The sequence below is a fragment of the Boleophthalmus pectinirostris genome, unplaced genomic scaffold, assembly GCF_026225935.1.
Source record: "Boleophthalmus pectinirostris isolate CB_2022bp ecotype Guang Dong unplaced genomic scaffold, ASM2622593v1 HiC_scaffold_23, whole genome shotgun sequence".
Taxonomy (NCBI): Eukaryota; Metazoa; Chordata; class Actinopteri; order Gobiiformes; family Gobiidae; genus Boleophthalmus; species Boleophthalmus pectinirostris.
Genome location: NW_026571207.1, coordinates 24,372,326 through 24,393,959, shown reverse-complemented (window position 1 = coordinate 24,393,959; position 21,634 = coordinate 24,372,326). Strand labels below are relative to the sequence as shown.

The 21,634-nt window shown below is 37.0% G+C and overlaps 1 protein-coding gene across 2 annotated transcripts in view; it reads left to right on the top strand.

The window, feature by feature from the left end:
• The window catches only part of LOC110162245 (short transient receptor potential channel 7), a 48,528-nt gene that overhangs the window by 10,675 nt on the left and 16,219 nt on the right, over positions 1-21,634 (top strand). For both annotated transcript variants that reach the window (XM_055159321.1, XM_055159322.1), the window contains 4 exons: positions 2,308-2,472; positions 7,977-8,193; positions 11,565-11,798; positions 13,346-13,610. In XM_055159321.1, the coding sequence (XP_055015296.1) occupies positions 2,308-2,472; positions 7,977-8,193; positions 11,565-11,798; positions 13,346-13,610 (881 nt within the window). The remainder of the gene's footprint in view (positions 1-2,307; positions 2,473-7,976; positions 8,194-11,564; positions 11,799-13,345; positions 13,611-21,634) is intronic.

The following is a 21,634-nucleotide window of genomic DNA, read 5'->3' as shown; positions in this document are numbered from 1 at the left end:
CATAGAGTTTAAAAACACAGTGGAGCACTTCCTGTGTTACCACATGACATCACAAGTGGAACAGAATGTGTGAATGAAACAAAACAAAACTCCAAGCATGTTTTTGATGAGGAAACAACATTATAACATTACAATATCAGAAAATAGCATAATATGGGCCCTTTAAACCATGTCTTAACCAGCTGTAAACTAGACCAAAATCTAATATTAATTATAAAGTGGATTAACCCAGGGATTGACACTCAAAATCTCTTATCCCCATCCCCACACAAACATGCATTTTAAGTTTGTGCAGTAGAGGCCATTCTGAACTCGAGCCATTTACCAGACTTGAATTGTGACCCCTTCGTAATAGATTTCTCGCACCCTGCGTTAATTGTTTAACTACCTGTCTGTAAGTCAATAGAGCATGCAAACTGTAAATATTTACCATATACTTACCTTATATGTTTCACACATAAGTTCACACAGTTCCAACAGGACTGTAATTAAAGGTGTGTGCTCTCAGGCATGAGCTCTCTGAAGACCTTGAGTAAACACGAGACTGGCCCCTGTCTCAAAGTTAATCCTCGCTGTACAGAGGTAGTCCGACCAAATGTCAAAGTAAATCCTCTTTGTCTATCCTTCTACTCCACTACAACTTCTGCTCTGCGACCTTTCTGAGCTATAGTTTTCTTGAATTAGTATTAGTATTATAAGTATAAGGGATATTATGTATTTGTTCCTATAATGAATGTTGTCAATGTCAATATTGTAAGAAAAGTTAGGAAGCGAAAAATTAGACTGAAAGACTAGAACAACAATCTGTTATGTTATTTTTGTTTTATTGTTTATTTTTCATCACCACTAGAGTCTAGGCTCCATGGAAAGACCACTATCTCATATCCTGTTCAGTACACCCTATGCATTGATTGTTTTTCCCTGTCAGCTTGTATGTGCCATACCTATATTAACAATTTCTTCATAAACATGTTCCTTATATACATTTGTTTTGAGTTTGTACAGGTTGAATTACAGCAACATAATTGTTTTACATGTAACATAATGAATTATGTTTTAATTATATTTATGATACTCTTTCTTGAATGCACTTTTGCCTATTCCACCACCTCCGTGTGTTACCTACATGTTTGTATCAAAGGGTTATTATAAAAAAGTTATGTTATTGTGTATTAGATATGACTTTTTCCTGTTGTTTTTTTTATGTAATTATTTATCATTCACATTTTATATACACAATCCTCTATAAGTAAGTATACTTTTAAATAATTTGCACGGGTTAGTAAACAATCTATTTAGGCATAATTAGCGGGCAAACAATATTCCCAGTGCTAATTACCCACAATGCAGCTGGCTGGTGATTGCTATAGAAACAGCAGGTTGTGTTTATGTGAAGGTCCCTGTCAGATTGTGTCATGTCAGTGTTTGATTGCCTTATTGTGGAATAGGGGACCAGAAGTAGTTGTCAATGAGAGGAATTCTGGTGAAGGTGGCTGACTCCACTCATGTGTTAGAATCGCACTGGGTTATTTTAAATTCCATTAGTGAAGCTTGAATGATGTGAAGACACATGAGAACAACAGGACAACATATCTAGATTATTAGCATTGATTACGTTGCTGCTTTAGCTTGAACAAATGCATTAAATAAAATTTTATTACTCACCGCTATTCAAAAGACCCATACTAATATTAGCCTTATCCTTCTTCAGCATTATAATTTTTTGACATTTAAATATTTATCGGTTTTAACAATTTAACAAATGAACCACCCAAAAACAAGCAACCCTGTAAAATACAAAACATTAATGAAGATCAAAAACAGTAAGGGTTCAGTCTAACAAACAAAGATAAACTCAAACAGAGCCAAGATGCCACTACTTGGCGCCTTCCACTCTTACCACATTCTCCACTATTCTCCATCATCATCATTATAGATTTAAGGAAAGTAACCACCACCCTTGATTTGCCTCAGGGTATTGGATCTTGTCAAAATGTTCCTGTTTTATGGTCTTGGTTGAAATTAGACTTTGAATATCGCATTGCTTTCAGTTAAATAATTACAATGTGAATTATTCTCTGTATGTCATATATTGATTGTGTGTCAGTGCGCGTCATCAACAGCTACTAACATTGACCTGAGGACTCTGCCTTAGGGCCTTGGTTAGAATATGCTTCAGCTTCACAAGCCTTAATTATAAAACGAATAAAACATCAGAGTGATATTTATTAATACTAGTTTTAGATGTCAAATCTATATAAAAAAAAATATGAATATTCTCTAATATGTCTTCTCACCTTTTTATAGTTTGTGGCCCATCCAAACTGCCAGCAGCAGCTGCTCACTATCTGGTATGAGAACCTGCCAGGCCTGAGGCAGCAGTCCATCGGGGTGAAGTGCTGGACCGTCCTGGGAGTCACTGTGGGGCTGCCCTTTTTGGCTATTGCCTACTGGATCGTGCCATGTAGCAAGGTAATGAGACACACTGAATAAAACAACACATGTGTTACCATAGTTTCACCCTGGGCTTTCTGTCCATGTAAAGGTAAAGTGGAGAATCTAGATTGTCCTTGAATCAATATGGAGTGTATAGTAGACTGTCAGTGTAACCTTGGGAACAAAATGAAATACTCCAGCTTGATTGGTATCCAACCATGGGCTCCATTATGGCCAACTAAATGGGGCTGTAATAATGATCACAACTGAATAAAATAACAATTTTGAATAGTCACAATTAGGAAATTACAAAGTGATTATTTGCTGTATCATTGCAACCTCTGCCAGCATATTCCGTAGTAATTGTTCCAAAAAACTGGAGAAGTTGAAGGCATTTTGTTACTTTTCTCCTCTCTTCTGCAACAAGATATTCTGGATTACTATAAATAAAACCTGCAAGCCTCAAACCTTTAGATGTCAGCAAGTGTTCTGTAGTGCTATGGGTCTCTAATATAATTTGTTTCAGTTGATAGCTATCAAATTGCAAATAATATCACAGTTGCAATACTTGCACTTGCACTTGTCAGAAAAATCTTATTTAGCTTTTCCCTAAAATAGTTTTGCTGTAAAATGTATCTTGGATATCCAATATTTACATGTTGGTTGTGAGCTTGTTTCCAAATATGTGGTCTTGGAAAGCAGCTCTATTCTGCAAATGTGCTACCAGAGAGTCCTCCATCTTGTTGTCAAAATATTTACTCTGCATCCTAGACTGATAAATTGCTGGTGTGGCAAAGGCAGCATCCTCATTTAAACAGCTTCCCTGTAATCTCAAAGCGATTATCAGACCCTAAGGTACTTTATCCCATTTTACTAATACTCCATCAAGCAAATTACAATCTGTGAAGTGACTGGATCTGACACAGGCACACAGGCAGGAGCTGAGGGAATGGTTATGCAAATCTACTCATCAACCTTTATAACCCTTGCTTAAGTGGAGAGTATACTGGAGTGATCAAATAAATAAAATAAATAAAAGCAAGAGAGACACAGAAAGAGATCGCGACTCATGTTAAACGTTTGTGAGAAGTTGAAAAAACTTGTCACGAAAGAGCTGAGTCATAAATTACAGTACATTACACTTTGTCATAAAACCACCTGGGTGTAACAACAGGGAGCATTTGAGAGTGGAGGGAACAGTGTAGACTGAAGGGTTATGGAATGGAATGAAGTTAAAGATGACATATGAGTTTATTTCTTTTTATTAAGCCTTTTCCATATCGTACACATTGTTGCTCTCCCAGCTCTTCTAATGCTCTGTGTCATACACAGTGTTGGGAACTAACTGAATCAAAAATGTGTATTCAGAATACAAATTTTAAGTAACTGTGTTCCGGTACAGTTACTTTTTCATTTAGGGGTATTCCAAATACTGTTACTTTCCTTAAATCAAAGGAAGCCTTGGTGGTACTACATCATGCAATTTTAGCTGGACTGTACAGTATTAGAGAAAAAGAAAACACAGCTCTTGTGGTGAGTGCATGTCTGATTTTTCCTTCTCTAATTAGACGTACATTTATGAAGAACAAACACTGCAATAAAAACACGCAGTTTGTGATTATATGTCATTTTTTTCACTATAATTTAAATGCAACTCAGTGTAAATGTATTCTAAGTATTCAGAATACATTACTTTGATTGACCCATGTAAAGGAATATATTACAAAATATATTTTAATGCAGGTATTCAGTATTCCGTAAATAAATACATTTTCAAAGTATTCTTCCCATCACTGGCCGTTCATACATGTCAGCACAGTCTACAGTACTTATGCATTTTGGATTTGGACACAGGAGGTTTTAATTGATATGCAGTGGGGGGAGTGGGGTGGGCAAGGGGAACGAGATATAAGCATGATAGTTTAGGATTACACAGAAAGCAACAGGATCTAGTGGTGTTTTAAAGAATCCTAATGAATTTATACACTTGTAAAATAAGTCTGATTTGCCATATACAATGCCCGATAAAAAGCTTTGTAGACACACGATAGATTTAGCTCCATACAAAGACTGGCTTAATGATGAGTAACAATGTGCCAAATTATTCATAAACTGTGCAAATGAAAAGGCATTCCTTCATAGCATTTACCAAACACCTGCCTATCAGATCAATTTAATGTGTTTTTTATCTTCTTTAATAAAGCTGAACATAGCAACATCTGACTCTCATTTCAAATAACATCTCAAATCAACTGGGACAAATTAAAAAGATTATTATTTTTTTGTTTCTGAATATGCAAGAGGACTGTCAATGTGAGACAGAGCAAGAACTGAGAGACCAAGTTAATTGCTTCAGAAATCTCTTTAGGGGGAAAATTTGTAATTTTGGAAGCAATAAAAAACAAATTTCTATTTATTGTGTCGTATTTATTACAGGAGGAGAAAGATAATTTGTTTTGCATTATTTGTATTAGGCTCTGTAGCAAATTTTTACAGTCTTCGTCAAATGTCCTCATTCATAATTATTCACCTGAAAATAAAACGCTTTATAGAAACTTGACCTATAGACTCTTGGGAAAATGTCATTTGGTTGCCACGCCCCTACAGAGACATCTTACAAATACTAAAGAAATCTATAATGTAATTCCATGATAATATGAGCTGAGGGTTAAAATGAATGACGTGACCATTCAGGGAGACATGACTGGCAGATCTGTTTATCAATGCTAATGCTAACCTGCTGTCACAATCAATTTGACAAGGATCTCCTGTTGTTTATAGCTGCTACATGTTACGCGCCACACCCACATTACCTCCTATTTTCACTAATCACTTCTTCAGTCTCCCCAGACCCGTTTAATGTGCCCTCATATTTTTGCATAAACCCGGTCTTACTTTACTTATCCCAGGAGGAAAACCAAAGTGGGATGACTGTGGAAAAAGTGCGATCAATATGCACAGGACAAGGTGACAATCCATTTTCATTAAACGCAGATTGACTGGACACCGCTGCATATTGAATTAGACCTTACAAGCAAGATCCTGCTACATTTGATTAAACCAGGGATCAGATTTGAGACTGTACCTCCAAGTATCATTAGACTAGCTAATACAATCCACATCAAACTTAATTCTTACAATTCAAGGAGAGAGCATGCTTCATTAATACTAGCCACCAAAAGAAGTAGTTTAATATGAGCTTTGGTTTTATTGGCTCTTAACAAAAAGAGCTGCTATGACCCTGACAAAATTGAAAACCACTACACAAAAATCAATAATGGACTAAAAATAGATGTTTCCCTATGATCGTAGGATCTATAGCATCTATACCAACAAACTACGTGTTTATGTAGAAACCAAATCTATTATCACAGCCAGTATTTTTTCACCAAGCCCTATTTTAAAAGCAGATGTGTTGTTGATTCCAACACCCCTCTCCTACCTGACAAACTGTATTCTAAAAAATATGGTAAATGGTCACATTTTTATATAAAGCCTTTCAAGGTGCCTTCAAGTTACTCAAAGCACTTCATATCAAGGAGCCACTGATCCATTCATACAACAGAGTACACTGACACTTGAGGCAAGGTGCGTTGGGTGTTTTGCCCAAGGACACAATGACAGCATTCATCTGTGGGAGCTCAATTTGCAACATACAAAGTTAATGTGCCTTTAATACAAACTTCATGCAGTGCTATTAAAATGCTGTAATTTTTGGTCAGTGCATATTTTTCTCTCTATATGAGGTACTACACATTTGTAGTTGTTCCACCATACCTCTACATACAGCTACAGTTTATCTCCTCAGCTGTTACTGTTTCAGATGAAAAGATGATGCGGATAACTGCAGCTCTATATTACATTTCACATTCTCTTTTACTCTACATGATCTTTATCCAATTCCATTTACTTCAGAAAGACCAGATCAGCATTTATCCCATCACAGCCACCACCACACAGGTACACAGCTCCTAGAGAGAGCCTTTTCTTCGCATAGCACTTAGCCTGATCGGGACTGACCATCTTATTTTCTCCAAAGAATGGGATGGATGGCTCTTATCTCTTCAGCGTATGGTGGTAATGAAGGATCCAGGCGCATCCTGGTGGAAGGTTGAGGTTTACAGGGTATTTTAGGGTTAAGATTGTACCTGACAGCCCTAGTCCCTCCTGGTTTACTAGGCTGTGCTGTAAGGAACAAGTATAGAATGTGATATTTTGCACAGAATGGATACCCTGTGGGTTGTTAATATTGAGCACAGCAGGTTTAGAGAGTGGCAAATGTTCGGTTTGCCTATGGGGTTCAGAGTATGTGTGTATGTGTGTGTCCATTATAGCAGCTTTTCACATTTGCTGCATTCATAAGAAAACTGAGGCTTGCAGTGTACAGAGTGTTGAAGACCACCCGTTGTAGTGCACAAAGTGGTCTCCATATGGCACTGTTCCACAAGAAGTGTCTCCCAGTGTGAGTGGAGTCTGCTTAGAGGCTGGTAATAAGCACAAACACAGATCACAACAGCTGCTGCGCCTCTGCTTTCATATAGACGTGTGATTAGCGTAGCATCTCGTTAAAGCATTATTTGCACTAATCCGCATGTAGATTTATAATAATTTTGAGAGAATCCTAGAATTTCCATGGCAGACAACCAACAAGGCAATTCACTCTGGTGACTCACAACCCTGGTATGCAAAAATGAATGTAAAAATTGTATTATTTAAAAAAATATATATATGTCATAAATATATATATATATATATAAATCTATAATAGTTCTTATCCCATTATTGAGCTTAATACAGAAAACACTGCTAATTAAAACAAAGATATTTTGGGAAAGATAATTAGCAGAAAAGCTCATGAATTATATTTTTTTCTAAAATGACTTAGCTTACAACTACAAATGGCAAATAAGTAGAATAAATTATAGCAAAGAATGGCAGTTTTATGGTCACATGTACAAGGGTAAACAGACTTCTCACTGGACATTAGTTATTCCAGTGTTTCACAACTAGTGATATGGGCAGTGGCTATCCTACACTGTTTTGCGCCCCAGGCACCCCTCATGTCAGGTGAAGTGCCTTGCCCATAGACACAAAAAGTGTAATGGCATACAATGTAAAATTCCTGGCAAAGCAATGACATCACCATGGAAACAAACAGATTAAGGGCTTAAATGGTACTCAGAATAAGGTGCATTTCATTGTACCCGTAGGGAAATTTTTCCTGTGCATTTGACCTATCCTTCAATGCTTCTGGGGTATCTCCTCTGGAGCAGTGTGCACCACAGCACATTGTGAGCACCATCTCCATTATCTTGTGCTGGTCTTGGTCAGGACTACCTTAGCTGGAGAATTTTACCTTTGGTGCATGTTTTGGATTGATAGGGAAAACCAGAGTACCCTCAGAAAACACACACAGACACAGGGAGAACATACAAACTCCACAAAGAAAGAGTCAGGTGACCCAGGGATCAAACCTTCTCACTGTGAAGTGTGATGGTTAGCCAAAACAAAACTTTTAATTTATCTGTTCTCGTCTGCAGCTTGGTCAGATCCTACGGAGTCCCTTCATGAAGTTTGTTGCTCATGCGGTCTCCTTCACCATCTTTTTGGGGCTGCTGGTGATCAATGCCTCCGACCGCTTTGAGGGGGTCAAGAACTTGCCCAACGAGACCATCACGGACCACCCCCGCCAGGTCTTCAGGGTCAAGACCACACAGTTCTCCTGGACAGAGATGCTCATCATGAAGTGGGTCCTGGGTGAGTGCATTTATTTAATATAACTTAAACAATTCAGACACAACTTATTTATTATTTTTTGAAAATTAAGAATTGATTCAGTGTGTATAATTTGAGTTTTACGATAATCAATTTAAAGTATACCATCCATTCATTTGATATAGAATGGACAAAATCAACATTCATTTTTTTACATACAATATGTGACTTTGTTAAGATTCTGATTATTCTGATTACTGCAATTTATTAGGTTCAGCTCATCATGAAATCAGCAAGAGACTCTGCTATCCCCACTCCCCCACCTCCATCCACTTATGTTGTTATTGTCCTTTGTCATTGTAATTATCAAGTGTCTGCGTTATTGCACGAGTATGGGTCTTCATGCTATGTTACTTGTTATGATATGGATAATATATATTTTTCAACAGCAACTGAACAGAAGAAATCCAAATGTAAAAGTATAAAGGTTCTATAAAGCATGACATTTTATAAAGGCCACAGTATGGGGTGATACCTGAACCATAGCAAAAAAATATTTTAAAATGATGTAAAGGTTAGCGGTGATGGAAGGGATACTATACATTTTAAATGTGTTGTTTATGGCTATATGTGTTAGTGATAATGTCTTTTCAGGACTTATTTATGGTTCTGTGCAATAGCAAGGTCAGGTTAGCTTGTACATTTCATGGAATGGTTTATTAGATATTGAATATCCTGTCTGTGGGATTGCCAATGGTAGTTCCACCCTCACAAACAAGTTTAGTGGTTGAAAGCAAAGAAAGGAGCATCTTTTTCACAATTTAAATTTAAGGTTTTCCTGGGTCTTTGCCTCAGGAGTCAAACTTACAAATAGAACCTCTTTCCCTGCCGTTTTTCAATATTGGTGTGGAAATTTGCAGGTTGGTCCAGATGGCCTGAAGTGTCAAGGGAAATAGTATAGAAGATTATAAGGAAGGCATTTGAAGTAAAACTTGGATGTAACCATTTTGGATTGAATTTTGATCATTATAAAAACGCAGCCAGGTGGAAATTGGGGAAGAGAACATGCTGTCAAAATGCCAAATTTGACAAATACGTAGCCATTGGCAGCATATGTCAGACCACAGCTGTTTCCCATCTGGATTCGAGATACAATAGCATTATTTGTAAGTTGGACCTATACTTCTATTTTTAACTTTTTGCAAATTTGAATAGCAGCGATTTTTCCATCTGTGGATCTTTTAGTAGCAGGTGTTGACGTCTGCTGCCGGGTGTTTACTATTTAGGCTGTTTGTCCTTGCACGAGCCGACAGGCAATTGTAATTCCAGTGGCATACTTCGAAAGCCTCGTAATTGTTGTAGTGATGATGCTGATCAGGGGTCTTTTCACTAAGCAATTTTCAGCCTGTTTTGGCTGTGGAGAGGAAAGACTGAGTGCTTGTCAATGTGTCTGTGTGCACCTGTGATCCAAACGGAGATGTCTGAGTGTTGTGTGAATTACAAGCTTTGATGTTGTGACATTTGTAATTGTATTTGTGAATATATGCCACAAAATAAAATGTTGCGTGGGTGAAAATATAAATTGAAAACAGATGATTTTAGATGGGTCATTTCTCCATGTCCTTGAAAACCATACAAGTCTGTCTTTCATGCACTTGTAACTTTGATAAAAAATAGCTTATTGTTGTATTGTAAACCAAATGGAAAACATCCCCCTACTTACAGACGTGGACAAAATTGTTCCCCTCTGGTAATGAAAGCAAAATCAACAATGGTCACTGAAGTAACTTGAAACTAAGAAGCAATAATGAATAAAAAAAATCCTGAAAAATAACCAAAGAAAATCAGACACTGTTTTTGAATTGTTGTTGAATAGAATAATTTAAGAAAAAATAGCTAATGAAACTGGCCTGGACAAAAGTGATTGTAAAGATTGTACGTAACTGGACAATAGGGACATGTTAAACTTAGGTGTGTCCTCTAATTGGCATGACAGGGGTCTTCAAACTTGTCCTCAGTCAGTCTGCCTGTTTAAAGGGTGACATGTTGCCATTGTGCTGTTTGGAGACATGATGGATACAGCACTGAACATGGACCAGAGAAAGAGAAGAAGAGAACTGTGTCAGGAGACTAGAAAGAAAATTATAGAGAAGCAGGTTAAATATAAAGGCCATAAGACCATCTACAAGCAGATTGATGTTCCTGTGATTACAGTTGCACATGTACTTCAGAAGTTTAAGGTCCAGGACTGTTGCCAACCTCCATGGACATGGCTGCAAGAGGAAAACTGATGACAAATTGAAGATGGATTATATGAAAGAGCCCAGAACAACCTCCAAAGAAATTAAATGTGAACTTGAAGGGCAAGGTACATCAATGTCAGATCACACCATTCGTCACTGTTTATGCCAAAGTGGACTTCATGTGAGGACACCACTGTTGAAAGCAAATCATTAAACAGTGACACTGGAATTTGCCACAATGCATATGGACAAGCCCCAAAGCTTCTGGCAGAATGTGAGATTAGCTCTATGTTCACAGACGCAAAAATGAAGCAGACCAAGAAAAGAACACTATCTCTACTATGAAGCATGGAGGAGGCTTGGTTTTGATCGGGGGCTGTTTTGCTGCATCTGGCACAGGGTGTCTTGAATCTGTGCAAGGTACAATGAAATCTCATGACTAACAAGGTATTTTGAAACAAAAAGTGTTACCTAGTGTCAGAAAGCTTGGTCTCAGTCATAGGTCATGGGTCTTCCAACAGGATAATGACCCAAAACACACAGCTAAAAACAAGAATGGCTAAGAACAAAACATTGGACTGTTCTGAAGTGGTCTTCTGTGAGCCCAGATCTAAATTCTATTGAACATCTGAAATGAGCTGAAACATGCTGTCTGGAGAAGGCAACCTTCAAACCTGAGACAACAAGAACAGTTTTCTCACGAGAAGTGGGTCAAAATACCTGTTGACCAGAGCAGAACTCTCATTGACAGTTATAGAAATCGTTTGATTACAGAGCTTGCCTCTAAAGGTTGTGTAACAAAATACTTAAATACTTAAGTTAAGGGTACCATCATTTTTGGTCCAGGCCAATTTCATTATTTAGTTTTTTGTAATGAACGTTTGTCAAAAAAGATATACAAAACTGTAAGTGTTTACATTTTAAGTCAAGATCAACTTTATTTATGTAACACATTTATTTAAAAAAAAACTATGGTCCCCAAAGTGCTGTACAGTACAGGACTACAAAGGAAAAACTACAAGAAATATAAAAGACACAAAAAAGCAATACTAAATAGAAATACAATAAACAAAAAAAACAAAAAAATGGAAACAGGTCAACTTGACTATTATTATTAAAAATATTAGTGTTAGGGTTTATAAAAGATCGCATGCATTCCTCTTCCCACAGGTATGATCTGGTCTGAGTGTAAGGAGATTTGGAGTGATGGGCCGAGGGAGTATGTTCTTCACCTGTGGAACGTCCTGGACTTCGGGATGCTCTCCATCTTTGTAGCATCGTTTACTGCACGATTCATGGCTTTCCTCAAGGCGACCAAAGCACAGCAGTATGTGGACATGCACGTGCCTGATGACGACCTTAGCAACGCCTCACTGCCCGATGAAGTGGCCTACTTCACTTTTGGTGAGTAGAGTTTTACTATACTATAAGTGTATTCATAAGATTCTATTGTAAAGACTGAAATTGTCTATATACCTGTTGCTGCCCTCCAGTAGATATTCAAGATCGGCCACTTGAGACCATAAATAAAAGTATTTATTAAATATGTTTTGTTGGGGGCTAGTGTTCATTTTAAATTAGATTTAATGTACAACTATATTAGTCCTATTGGCACATCCCTCACAGATAAATCAGTTTTCCAATGCAAAGAAATATAATTTGTGACATAAATATGTATGTACGGGAAACACAGGGGAACACTTTTTCTTGGGGTTTGAAATGTGCTGTTCTATGTAACTGCTTAGGTTTACACACATTTCCATACATTTTGAGGGCCACTGCCTTGTAGTTATGTTTTTCAGTGTCGGATTTTGTCTCTCAGAGCATTGTACTGTAATTATGATTTTCAAAATTTTCTTTTTTTCTTTTTTTATGGTATTTTTTAAAATATTTTTTTTATTGAGTTATTATGCAGCCTTTTGAAAACAAACCATGTTTGTTGTTGAGACAATTGTCAATATAACCAACTCATCTTGAAGATAAAACAAAACAAAACGTTTTAGTTTCATAACTGGGCGAGATATGCCAAGATGTCAACCATTTCAAGAGGAATCTTTGGCTCTTTTGCACCAATTTCAGTTTCAATTGCTATTTGTATTTTTATATTGTATTTGGCCTGCTGTGCTACTGTATAAAAATAGAACCATAATCACATCTTAGGCATCATCGGATCTTCAAATTAGCTGTAATTGTGAGTACAAACCCATGGATGGTTTGATGTGTGTGATGCTGCAGGCGGACTGTCCCCAGTGGCCCTATGCGGGAACCTTCATCAGTGCTGTCATCTGCTGGACTGACTCTGTTATAACAAACCACTAATGCATCAGTGTGTGTCAACATAGACCTAATTTTTTCTAGCTCTGTAGTATTCTACATGTTCACCATTATTATTATTATTTATTATTTTATTTTTTTTATGACAGAAATAGTTTATTATTTTATATGCTTTTATTTGGCCATAAACATCTAACATAATATATATCATATTCTGTATCTGTAAACAGACTCCTATAAAAACAATTTTACAGGATCATTGTACATGCTTTTAACACTTTTATATCTTTAATCTGCAAATGTTTCACTGTCTCACATCTGTATTCACTTTTTCATGTTATGATTGATGTGTGAGTATATTCTGTTTGTGCTCTATTATGCTGCCTCTTGGCCAGGTCGTCATTGCAAATGAGAAGGTGTTCTTAATTGACTTACCTAATTTGTTGTCCTTCTCTCCTTATTTTAAGTCAGACTCACCTATTTGTCATTTCTCTTGTATCTTTACCCTGACATCATCAAAACACATTTCCCAGAGTTAATATTACTTTTAAACAGGCCCTTTCAGACAACAGAATGAAGCAATTTTCACTCAACAGGTTAACCCAACCATGGCAATACAAAACCAAGATTAGAAAACATTGATTTTTAACTTCAGTATATTCCTTTTCCTCCCACAGCCAGAAACAAATGGCGCCCCTCCGACCCCCAGATCATCTCCGAGGGCCTGTATGCCATTGCTGTGGTGCTCAGTTTCTCACGTATTGCCTACATCCTGCCAGCCAATGAGAGCTTCGGGCCACTGCAGATCTCCCTCGGCAGAACAGTGAAAGACATCTTTAAGTTCATGGTCATCTTCATCATGGTGTTTGTGGCCTTTATGATAGGAATGTTTAACCTCTACTCATACTACCTGGGAGCCAAGTACAACCCTGCCTTTACCACGTGAGTACAAAAAAATGCATGGTTTTCTAGTGCACTGGTTGGTTTGTTTGATCTAGTTATGAATTTTAATTGGATTTATTGCTGTAGTTATGTGTTTAGTGTTGTTGTCCATTCATAAGAGGTAGTCTGTGCTGTTTTAGCTACCAACAAAACTGAAATACACCTAAAAAAAAAAGTAAGGATATAATTAACTATATAACTTTGTCTAAACAAAATACTTAATGTGGTATTTATAATGTTTGTAATAACTTGTTTCAAATTATTTAAAGGGCCCATATTACAGTATTGTCTGATCTGTATTATAATGTTGTTTCCTTTAATTGTTTGAAACAGAAAACACTGTTTTCCACCTTGTGATGTCATGTGGTAATACAGGGACTGCTCCAATGTATTTTTAAACTCCATACATTTTTATTAGAATCTTTTGGATAGTTTCAGCCCTAGAACTGCCATTCCCTACTGAAGAAAATGTAAAAGGTAGCTGTAAACTTGAAAACTGCATTGACTACATGACATCACTTGATAGAACAGAGCATTTTGAGCTTTGTAGACAGACAATTAATGCAGGATTACTTAGACATGTGAATGAAGCTTGATGAACTCCAGGTATGTTTCTCATGAGGTAACAGCATTATAGGATGGCTTAAAGCTCACAAGAGTCAGTTTCCCGTAATATAAGACCTTTGAGCTTGAAGGTCCATCCAATCCTCATATTCTTCCTCTGTCAGTATGAGGGTTTTTGTATGAGTTGTTCTAGGTAGAAATTGCCTGTAATCTCTGTCCACCTTTCACTCACAGCTGAGAGGAAAGTCAGCCTCAATGCACGTGCAATAATATTTCATATTGCCCCAAAGCAAAAGATGATATGCAATATGATATGGCCCAGCCCCACTCACTAATTCATTACTTTAGGAATGAATACTTTGAATTCAGATCTGGGCTTTGATATGTTCTGCTATATATATTTGAAACATTTGCCTAGTTCTGTATATTTGTATTTGGGTCACATTTAGCCAGTATCTTTGTATCAGCATTGTCACTATTCCCCCAGGACAATCCAAAATCAGTGCATGGCCTGACTGTTTGTGGAGTTAATTTAATCAGTTCATTTATCATTGGGAAAGATCGAAGTTTAATTTCGTCCACAGTCTGTAATTCTGTTGGTCAATGATTTTACACTCACATTGCATGTTCTGCAATGAAACTAATTAAGTAATTAAGCGAAACACACTAGTCTAGTGAAGCAATTAACAGTAGCTTATAGAACATTTGTATTTTCTTGATATTGTACAGATGTGTTGGTACAGATTGGTAGCCATGGGACTCAATAAAGATCAACTATTTTGCTTTTGAGTACCTATTCAAAATCTTAAAGAGGCAATATATATTATTATTCAGTGCATTGTCCATGTGGCTTAACACAATGCCCATCTGCTATTACTTTTCACTATAGAAAAAAATATAATAATACTAATAAATCTTGGGTAGATTAATGATCATGTCAGCTTTCAGTGGTAACAAACCTATAGTCTTCTTCTCATCACTATCTATGTTAGGCAGTGAATATATTTGCAGTTATAATAATAAATAGGGTTAATGGCACTTTCTATGGATAAAAGTTCTCAATCAATCTTGCATCTCCATCTTGGCCATGGCACTATTCTTGTTAACTTATAAATAGTAGCCTTTGCTTCAACCATAGAAAATCTAAGAACTTGTGAGCAGTTCAGTGACTATGCTGGAGTTAATTGTGGCAATTATTAATTGATAAAGAGCCCGACAAAAGACAAAAACGTGTTTAGTACAATATAATTAACTTTTTTAAGCACAGTCACTCAGAATCTAACAAATGCAGAAAAGACCTGAGCCATTTTGTAACAAGTGCTGGTCAAATAAGTTCTCTCAAATTGTTAGCAATCAGCATGGTTTTGGGATTTGCCCATTGACATCAGACAATAACATTTCTTACACAACTTTATGAATAAAAACTAAACTTTAATTCAATATAGACTCTTTACCAAAACAGCACTTGCATAGTTATTTCCAGGCTATATCTCAGTTAGAGATTTGTTAGCATTTGTTATGTGTATGTATGTATTGTTTTTGTATGGATAACATTATAACATCTGGTGAAATCCTCATGATTGTGCCATTTGGAGTTGTTCACTGGAGTTTTAATGTCAACTTAATCTATCGATACTTTGAAGTGACATCACAGAGGGGGTGTTCTACATGTATCTCTATTGGCATTGGAATGTTCAGCAGTTAACATGATGACACAATGCACACATTAGCCAACTCAGACAAAAAGATTTAAGAACAAAATTATTTAAACAACTAATTTTCAGGAACCTGTGATTAATATAAGCATTCATGGTCCTGTTTAAGGGTTTGATTTTTTAACAAAAATGGTGAGAGTGACTATCTTGAAGAACTGAATAACTTGTGACTGTAATTTTATGTATAAGACGCAGTTTTAAATGCACAAATGATCACAACTGTTGTAGTTTAACCCAAGTCACCTCATTCTGCTCAGATTGTGTTAAAACAAACTCAGATTAAAATCTAATTTGAGTAACAGAACTTCTAACAGAGTAGTGCTTTGAGTTAGCATCATGTTGATGACAACAGATGCAAAGTATCAGTTGTATTCTGTATCTTGTATTTATACATATTTAGAGGCATTCAATCATTTCTGTCATTGACCATGTCATGTGCATTTTCAGTTCAACAACACTCAAACTAGTACTTTTTATTAATGTTTATTCCCACACAACATGTAAAGAAGCATTCTGCACCTTAGCCCATGTGCTTGTAAGTCTTGTCAGAAAACAAATTCCAGTGGGGGCTCATTTTGTTGCTGCAAATGCTGCCAAATGCCATCCTCTGCTGCTCACTCGCCTGATTATTTTGAACATCAATCATCCAGATCAGTCAGATTATTGAGGATGAAGATTGCTCTGAATGACATTCTTCAAGTCGACTCAAAAAGTTGTATCATTGTCACTCTAGCTAGCTATAGATCACTGTTTCTCTTTAAGTGAAAACATCTAACCCACACTCTACAGAACTAAATGTAATTTTATATCTTATATTTAAAAATGTATTTGTTAGTTTAGTTTATTTACCATTTGTAGTCAAAAACCACACAGGAAAAAATGTGCAAGAATCTCAAAGTGCACCATGAAACAGTAAAAACAAACACATAAACAAATTGACATTCATTACATATGACATGTTGACACTATGAAGTAAACAAGCTACACAAGATTAAGTAGCTAAAAATAGTAAGGTGGTACATCAAAATTCAAAGTGCATTGTTCAGGATTATAACAGCATGTGGAAAGAAGCTGTTGGCATGACAAAAAAGTTTAGCATTTAATATAACAGAAAAACTTAGCAGTTAGCCAGAGTGTTGGAGACATGTGGAAACACTTATTAAAAAATATTCCATTCAGTCCTTGTATTTGCAGTGTTCGCTAGTGCTAGGCTAGAGCTTGTCAATGGCCATAGTTATCCTGCCATTAAAAACAGTCTTACCCACTCCACAAAGCACCCAAAGCAAATCTATTATTACACCAGACTGTCAATGTGAATGTCTGTGTTGATAGAACAATTTTAGATGTAAAACCAACCTTACATTTGAAGGATTTATATCTGAGCAGCACCAGCAAGTTGTACTTCCTGATGGAAAGCTTGGCAGCGGCGGACTGATATATGAGAAAACAGTTCCTCATCATGTGACGATTCATGCAATGCAAGGTTAGTTTTATTTCAAACATTTTTCTATCAACACAGACATTCACATCGACAGTCTGGCATAATAATAGATTTGCTTTGGGTGCTTTGTGGAGTGGGTAAGACTGTTTTTAGTGGCAGGATAACTCTGGCCATTGACATGTGCTTGCCTAGCACCAGCGAACACTGCAAATACAAGGACAGGATGGAATATTTAAAAAAGTGTCTCCGCACGTCTCCAACACTCTGGCTAACTAGGAAATGAGGTCCTATGTCCAAAATTCTGTGCCTTTAAATGTAACTCTGTACAAGCTATGCTTTGTTACCTTGCATCCTTTCTGTGAGAGGAGTTGCCTCTCCTCAGAGCTGACATGTCACTTGGTCTGGTGGCATCACCTGCTTTGCACCATGGAGATAGAGATGTTTAATCCTGTTGCCAAGCAAAGAAATAACACCTCATTGGAGATAAGCAGGTGGCAGACCCTCCTCCAGGAAAGTTAAATGGTGCACCTTTTAAAAATGTGTTTAACACTTTAACCTGATCGCCTTTCTTTGAGTATGTCTCCAGTGAACCATTTTCTTTATGTTCTCACACAGAGCAGACTCTTAGATTGTGTTGCATAAGAGTTGCAGCCCTATAGCTCATCTTTAAGTGCTGTCTCTATTCATAAAAAGTTTCTCTGTAGAGTGAATTGTGACTCTGTTCAAAACTCACTCTATATATTCAGTTGTGTTAAATTGCTGTGAATACTTAGTGAGAACTTGCAAATTTTTTTTGCTTGGCCACAGAGCAGTGGTTTTCAGGGCACTGAGTTCTACTTGGCTGCTCACACATTGCAAAAGAGATCCGGGCATCGTGACGGGCATGGGCAGAGCAGCAGCAGCATAAAACCTGGAGTTAAATTTAAGTAGAGCCTATATAACTACAGAGGTACAGCTGACAGGTGGAGCAGGTGGCCACTATCTAGGGAGGAATCAAGTGTTATAAGAGGAGCACAGGTAGAGAGTCGGATTGTGTGCATGGGTGTGTGTCTGTGCATGTGTGTATGTATATGTATGTATATGTATGTTTGCGTGTGTTAATGCAATCATTCATCGTTCATTCCTTCATGTGACATTGTAGCATTCTAGTATGTCTGTTTTATGAGGACTTGAGGACTTCTTTACTAGCCAAACAATATAATAAACAACAAACATTTATAATATTGCCATAGATATGAACTATTTTCCATCATTGTGCATTCTGAAATTGATGTTTAGTGTAAAATGGAGTTGGTTAAAAATTGTATGGTAAAATTTGATGATTGACAGATTGCAGATTTATTGACTTGATTTATGGTTAAGATCTTTAATTACATGGCCATGACATGAAACAAAAACTACCAGTGTTCAATGCATTTTCTGTAAGTATAAATAAACAAAAGAGAGAAAAAGAAAGGTTTTCATAACAGCCTCAGAAAATGGTGCCGTTATTCAGCCTCAAAGACATGACTGTAGTCAGTTTAAAGTTTAATGTGGCAATTTTGTTGAGCTAATGAAATGCAACCCAAGATTCTCCACTATGTCAGTTCATGCACTGCCTGTTGCCCTTGCACTCTTCTTAAGAGATCACAATCAATGCTGACTTCAGAATCCAACAAGCTAAAAATAGAATCTCTCTCTTTCTCTCTCTCTCTCTCTGCACACAATTTGACCAAAATAATACCCTTTAGTGCTTTCCTCCAAATGAGATCTGGCAATTTTAGACTCACAATTTTTTCTGTTGCGCAGTGTGATACCCATTAATTTCAATTTGACCACCAGGGGTCAGCATGGCTTCAGATCTCACCCACACTATAATGTGTTTGTCAGCAAAGCCAGATGCAATTTTGTGTCTAAATTTAGCTTTGAATGTGTGCTTGAAGTATTTACGAAGGCAATGTTTTTGAACTCCGATTGTGTCCTATTCATTTGGCCATTATAAAAGAAAAACAGTGTTTTTTTTTTCCCTTCTAAGCATTGTTAGATAATGAAGTAGAATACTGTAGACTGTAAGGTGCATAATATTAAGTGTGTAGCTATAGGCTTGAAACTTGGTTGGTAGCTGTGTTTGTGAGCTGAGGGTCAGGTGGTTGTAGTATAAAACCTCAGGGGTTACTGTGTGCTGAAAGGTAAAAACAATAGTGTGAAAAAACCATCAAGAAATAAACCTTTGACCTTTGGAGAAAGGGATACACATTTATAGACTCAGGCAATGCACAACTGGTTGAAGCTTAATGACAACCGGGCAGTAATGGCTGCATATACATTCCCCAGAGAGAACAGTCAGACTCTGATCTGATACACAGACTAAAGAAAGCGCCCACACATACAATGTCCACACTTTGGTCAAGATGGCAAAGCTATGTGTGTGCACATTAAATACAGAAATGACCAAACCAACCTAGTTATTGGGATGCCTCTCTAGGGGAGTTGTTGTTGGCATGTCCCACCGGGCAAAGACCCCAGGGAAGACCTAGGACACAATGTCTCTCAGCTGGCCTTGGAAAGCCCTTTGGAGCTAAAGGAAGGGTGTCCCTCCACAATCCAGCCCCGGATAAGATGTAGAAGATGGATGCAAAATGATTCTATATGACATATATTGTGTACAGTTGTGATTAGCAATCTTGAGTAAAAGATTGAGTAAAAAGCTTCTTCCTTTTTATTTTAACATTTTACTATTGTGACAACTGTTCTGCAAACGTATAGGAGTATACCATGCTCCATTCCCTGTATTTGGCCATATTACAAAGATTTCAATCTAGCCCAAGCTCTTTTCTGTTTTAGTAGCCGAGCGTGGCAACACTGTTCAGAGACTCAGACAGAAGGAACGACCAAGGCGTGTCTGAGCAGAAGAGAAAGAACAAAGAGATAAGAATAAATCCTGTTTGGTCTCCGATGGACAGAACAAAACAAAGAGAGAATGCCATTGACTTTCCAAAATCCGAATACTGATTGTTTTGACGCTCTGGTCTGAGGCGATCAATGCAAAGTGAATGAATGTAATACTCTATAGATTGAGTGTGTTAAATCATTTGGAGTTGCGTTCTATAGGGAGGAAGTGGAGGAGGACAGGTGAAAAGTGGCTTATAAAAGATTACCTGGGAGACATACAGATGGACGACAAGGTGTTTTTGGCAAAGACCCTTATGTTCAGGTGTAATGTGGGAGGTGAGCCAGAATAAATAAACAAAAGTATGAGATAACATAGAGGAGGCACAATGAGGAGAAGGCCAAGCACCAGAGAGTGTGGTCTGAATCGTAAGAATGTAGACATATAGACAACTGCTGTTGGTAGGGCTGCACAAATTTGGGAAACATTTAGATTAAAGTTAGTGTGTAAAGGGCCCATATTTGGCATGTTGTGATCTATGTTATAATGTTGTTTCCTCATCAAAAACAGATTTGGAGTTGTGCTTTGTTTTATTCACGTATGTTTAAAATACAAATCCTGCATACTTCTCTCAAACAAAGAACACACTGTTCCACTTAGTGATGTCATGTGGTAATACAGGAAGTCGGACTGACTTGAACTGCACTCTACTATACACTAGTGTTTTTAGCTTAATTTTTTTAGTTAGAGATGATGTTATTTGTTGTGTCTATGCATGTAAATGTTGTCCTGTCTTGTATTTTAATGTTTGTCCTGTCTTGTCTACACATGGGATAGAGAGAAGCGTAATTTGGATTCCTTTGTATGTCTAGTACAAGTGAAGAAATTGACGATAAAGCTAACTTTGAATTTTGAAGTGCTTCAATGTGTTTTAAACTCCATAATCCTTCACTAGAATCATTTGGATAATTTCAGCCCTGGAATGACTAATCTCTACTGAACTAAAGGTCACAGCTGTTAACTTGAAAACCACCTCTTATTGACAGCATTAGGTGGAACAGAGCATTTTGATGCTTGGGAGGTGTGGACAGACTAATATAAAAGGGTTACTCAAACATGTGTAAATGAAACAAAACAACTTCAGGCATGTTTCTGAGGAGCTAACAACATTCTAACATGGGTTAAAGCTCACAATAATCTATTTTGCGTAATATAGGACCTTTAAAGTAGGATACTGTTCCTCCAGGAGCATTCACAATTGAGAATAGTATTGAGAGAAGATTTCAGAATATGTTGAGGTATGAGATTTAAACTGAAGGTACAACAAGATTTTTCTATAAAAATATATTTTTTTTCTTTCCAGAGGACATTGTATATTTATGTAACTGCAGCCTTTTTTGATTTGATAATTGAACCAACTTAAATTGTGATTTCC